The sequence below is a fragment of the Rhinolophus ferrumequinum genome, chromosome 23, assembly GCF_004115265.2.
Source record: "Rhinolophus ferrumequinum isolate MPI-CBG mRhiFer1 chromosome 23, mRhiFer1_v1.p, whole genome shotgun sequence".
Taxonomy (NCBI): Eukaryota; Metazoa; Chordata; class Mammalia; order Chiroptera; family Rhinolophidae; genus Rhinolophus; species Rhinolophus ferrumequinum.
Window position 1 is genome coordinate 43,769,795 of NC_046306.1, and position 4,695 is coordinate 43,774,489.

A 4,695-nucleotide genomic window follows, 5' to 3' on the forward strand; every position below is an offset into this window, starting at 1 on the left:
GATTCTTGTGTCCGAAGAAACCAAAATTTTAAATTTATGCTGTAAACTTTAAGTTTCCCAAGTCCCACGCTAATTGGTTCTATTCTATTGAGCCTGTTTAAAAAAAAAAAAAAAAAAAAAAAAATTCAGTGGGAAAAAAAAAAAATCAGCCCAGATTCCAGCTTAGCTGAAATACAGCTAGTTTTAGGCCTGGAGAACAGAAAGAATCACAATACCAACCAAGCTCTGAGCCACAGCTGGAGCCAGGAGGTTTTCCTAGCCCAATTCACAGGACACACGAAGGTAAGTGTCCCTATTGGCATACTTTTGTCACTTCAAGCCTTATCCACCCGCTCAACTCTTTCCTTTCTCACATTTACGTAGTTAAGTTTCCCACTTAACAAAAATTGATTTCCCTCTATGTATCCTTTAGGATCAGATCAGGTACTTGATCAGGTAGACTTCAATAGAAACTCTGCCAGCTTCATCATCTTGGTGGTTAATATTCCTGGTTCCCTCACGGGACATCCTGACTCTCCACATGGTATCTCCTATTAAAATCCTTAGTTGGGTCACTGTCTGGTCACTGTCGCTGCTGGTTTCCCGTGATCGCATCAAGTCGTGAAGTTTCTCTAGTGTTTTAATTAGTATCACCCCCAACTACTGGTGAATAGAGGACGTGGGAGAAGGGACCTCTGCGTGACCCGCACACATTCCCCATCCTCCCCCACTAAGCGATCTCGTGTAGCAGAAGGGCCGACCCACGCTCAACGCGGGCGATTGGACTTTTGAGTTTTCATCCAATCAGGGACCCAACCTGACCAGTTGGGTCGGATTCTATGATCCGGTTAAACCAATGAAAAGTCCAGCACGGATATGCTGCGGTCTTCTGAAAAAGCGCCCCTCCCGGAAATCGCCACCTCCTCTGAGCCACACCTAGGCGGAGCTAGCCTCCGGGCCCGCCGTCCCACTGGTTGGCACAGTTGCCCGTCACAAGGCGGTGGGCGTGGCCGGGGTCGGGGGCGCTGGCTTATGAGCGAAGAACCGACAGCCGCAAGCGGTAACCCGCAGAGGCCGGTGTCAAGCTGCTGGCTCAGAGGGCCGGGCACCGGGGAGGAGCCTCACGGGAGGAAGAGGAGGGGCGGATGACGGCTTTTCCTGGCTCCTCCTGAGGCGAACGGCGGAAGAGTGCAGGGCCGCGGCAAGCACGCCGGCGACCTTCCGGGGCCGGCCCTCGGTGGAGTTGCGGCCAGGGTGGGGCACAGCGGACTGGGGCCGCGGTACCCCAGCTGACCGAGGCCGCCACCGCCCACGCTGACCCCGGGCCGCCCAGCTGGCCGAAGTCGCCGCGCACGTGACTCGAGGCCACCCCACTCACCCTCGACTTCACCGGCGCAGGTTCGTGACCCCCCCCCCCTTCAGTCATTCTGAAGACCACAGATTAGGCCGAGGAATCCACTAGACCCACGTGTGTACCCCACGCCCTCCCTCCATTGTCAGGAATAAGCCGGTTTTGTCCTTGTCCACGTGGCGGCGTTGCAGTTCTGTATCAGGCTATCACATGTGCCGAAAGCTAGGCAGTAAATTCGCCTGGGGATTAAGAGTATGTACTGGAGCTGGAGCAGGTCCCGGGCCAGAACATGGCCGGGGAGAGTATACTTTACGTTTTTGATTAAAAGCCACTCACCACCTGACCTGAAATGAGGCCTGATGCATCTTCTCTGGTCCCGCTCCAAAGAACTGGACGGTGGGGACTTTTGAAGACGGCGAGCTTCACAGCCTCTTCTTCCACTTATCAGGATCATTATTTTCTCTAATTTGATACAGACTGGCTAGCCGGAAGCTCCGTGGGTGACCGAACCACAGGAAGTGGCGGTGGTCATTTTAATGCGTATGGGGGCGGAGCAGGTTAATCTGGACAGACTGCTTTGGCAGAACTGGAGAACGTGAGCCAGGAACGGGTGGAGATGGAGCGTTTCCAAAATTGAACTGAGATGGTGGAAAGAGAGGAATGTCAATGTGAGAAATACTGTGGGCTTTGGGTCGTTGGGAATTCCAGCAAAAGAGAAATGTGGGCCCCTGAAAGAGAATTTTCAAACTAGCCATCCTGGAACTGTGCTGTTACAGACTTGATATCAAAAATGCAGGAACTTAAAAAACAAGCAAGTAAAAGAACAACATAGTCTTGACAACATTTTCAGGGGCAGCACACGTTCTTATAAATGATAAATCAGGAGTGTACTTACTGTCAAGACCTTGATCCAGACCTAAGTTTCAATTTTCTTATTAGTAAAATTGTTTTTATAGTAATACCCTCTCACCATCCATTTGTGGTGACCATTAAATGAAGTAATGCATGTAAAACACTTAGCAAGTACTAACTCAAGAGTGTTGAGGCTTGACTTTAGGTCCATGGAGAGAGTGGAAAACCCAACATCTGTACCTGGCTCTGGAACTGCTCATTTCTAGAACCAATCTCCCTCCCAACTCCTTACAGTTCTTTACAGGAGGCGGAGGGCTCCACCTTTCTCAGCCCTTAAGAGTACCTGACTCCTTCCCAGTCCTGTGTGGAATCTTTTATGTATTTCATAAACTGATATTAAAAAAAAAAGTTCCGGTCTGTGAAATGAAAAAAATTTATCAATATTTAATTTTGTAATTCGAAACATATCCACTATTTTAGTAATGTTGTCCTCTGTTGGATTTTTTTTTTAAATTTGTTTAGTGAAATATTTTAACCATGCAGAAAAGAACAGAACTAGAACAGTGAACCAGACCCTGGAAAAAAAAACAAATAATGATATTTCTTTATGCTTTTGGACATTTTTTTTTTTAAGAAATGTTACATTTCAGCTATAGTTGAAGCTCTTTTGCCACCACCAGCCCCACCACCACCCCATAGAATTTCTTCGATTCTAACTTGTCTTTCCATCATGTCTCACAGAACTTACCTGGTGGGTATTTGTGCTCACAGATAATAGGTATTTTCCATTCTCATTCCCAGTAAGCCTCCAGGTTTGCTTCTTATAGCTGATAAGGATTATGGCCACCATTTTGGTTCTGTCCTCTTGGCATTTGTTCTCTTACCATCTTAAGAAGCCTCCCCTTTTTTTGCCCTTCCAGTCTCCATTGGGTGAACTCATGATAGGCTTTCCCAGACTGTCACTAGCTGATTAGCATGCACCATCTAATTGGCCTTTATTGGGTCACTGTTCACTTCAGCATGGTCCACTGTCTTTACCCAGGGTAAACTGGTTCCCTACTTCTCTAGGGACAGTCACACCTGTTCCATGCTTTCAGGAAAAAGTGGCTTTCCGTAGTCCAATACTATATTTTATAAAAGAAGATGTTTAAAATTCATAATAATAGCTACCATTTTCTGAGCATGTAGGTATCCAGCTTTGTAACTATACAGTTGGTATGTATTGTCTTATTTGATTCTCACATTACAACTATGCAACAAGTGGTAATATTCCCATTTTAAAATGAGCAAAATGAGGCTCAGTAAGAATAGATGCTGGCAGCAATTTGAGCCTAGAGTCATCTCTCTACAGTATGTAATTGTTTTGCCACCGATAGAAGAGCAGGAGTGTTTCATTGTCAGGGCAGAACGAAGTTTGGCATTCACATGAGTTCTCTTCAATCTTCCTGCCCCACAGCCCCGGCTCCATCAGGTGCCAGAAGCACCTGGGCTGAGATCTCCTGCAGCAAAGCCAGAGATGGCATCAGTGGACTTCAAGACCTACGTGGATCAGGCCTGCAGGGCTGCTGAGGAGTTTGTCAATGTCTACTACACCACCATGGATAAGCGGCGGCGTCTGCTCTCCCGCCTATACATGGGCACGGCCACCCTGGTGTGGAACGGAAATGCTGTTTCGGGACAAGAGTCCTTGAGTGAGTTTTTTGAAATGTTGCCTTCCAGTGAGTTCCAAATCAATGTGGTAGATTGTCAACCTGTTCATGATGAAGCCACCCCAAGCCAGACTACAGTCCTCGTTGTGATCTGTGGAACAGTGAAATTTGAAGGCAACAAACAACGGGACTTCAACCAGAACTTCCTCCTGACAGCCCAGGCCTCGCCCAGCAATGCAGTGTGGAAAATAGCAAGCGACTGTTTTCGGTTCCAGGACTGGGCCAGCTAGTATGGCAGGAAAGGCCTCTGCTTCAGCCCCAGCTCTAGAGGGAAACTCAGACCTCAAATGTGAGGACACAAATTCCTGTTTGTTGTTGCAGCTACACCTCCCAGGCTGCACTCTGCATTTGCTCGAGTCCAAGAAGCTCCTTTCTGAGTGTAAAGTTGTTGGTCATAGTTCCCTTTTCAAAGTAGTAAAATTTTCTATTTTTCTATTTGCCCAACAGAGACCCTGGTTCTGGGAATTCTGACAAATAAAACGATAATACAAATGTTCCTTTTCCCTTGTCTGATGTGTTTGATTAGATTTGAAGGAGGAGGAGGGTTAAAGGCAGTAAGCTTAATAAAAGGCACCTGCTGAGGAGTGTGGTCCAGGGCCAAGCACATGTCCTAGACACAGGTGTACTAGAGCTAAGCTTCACAGCCATCTCCACACTGGAATTCTTGGGACACGTTGAAATTACTTTTACTCAGGCCACATATCCCAGACCCACTGTACCCGAATATGTGAGGGTAGGGCTGAGCATTGGCATGTTTCAAAAGCACCCTAAGAGTCTTAATGTGTAGTGCACTTTACATGAGAA

At 47.2% G+C, this 4,695-nt stretch overlaps 1 protein-coding gene across 1 annotated transcript; it reads left to right on the top strand.

Moving 5' to 3' along the window:
• Window positions 1-1,006: 1,006 nt before the first annotated feature.
• Window positions 1,007-4,374, top strand: NXT1 (nuclear transport factor 2 like export factor 1). The gene is made up of 2 exons (XM_033094258.1): window positions 1,007-1,377; window positions 3,639-4,374. Exon 2 carries the CDS (start codon window positions 3,699-3,701, stop codon window positions 4,119-4,121), a length of 423 nt encoding a protein of 140 aa, XP_032950149.1. The 5' UTR covers window positions 1,007-1,377; window positions 3,639-3,698; the 3' UTR covers window positions 4,122-4,374.
• Window positions 4,375-4,695: the final 321 nt, after the last annotated feature.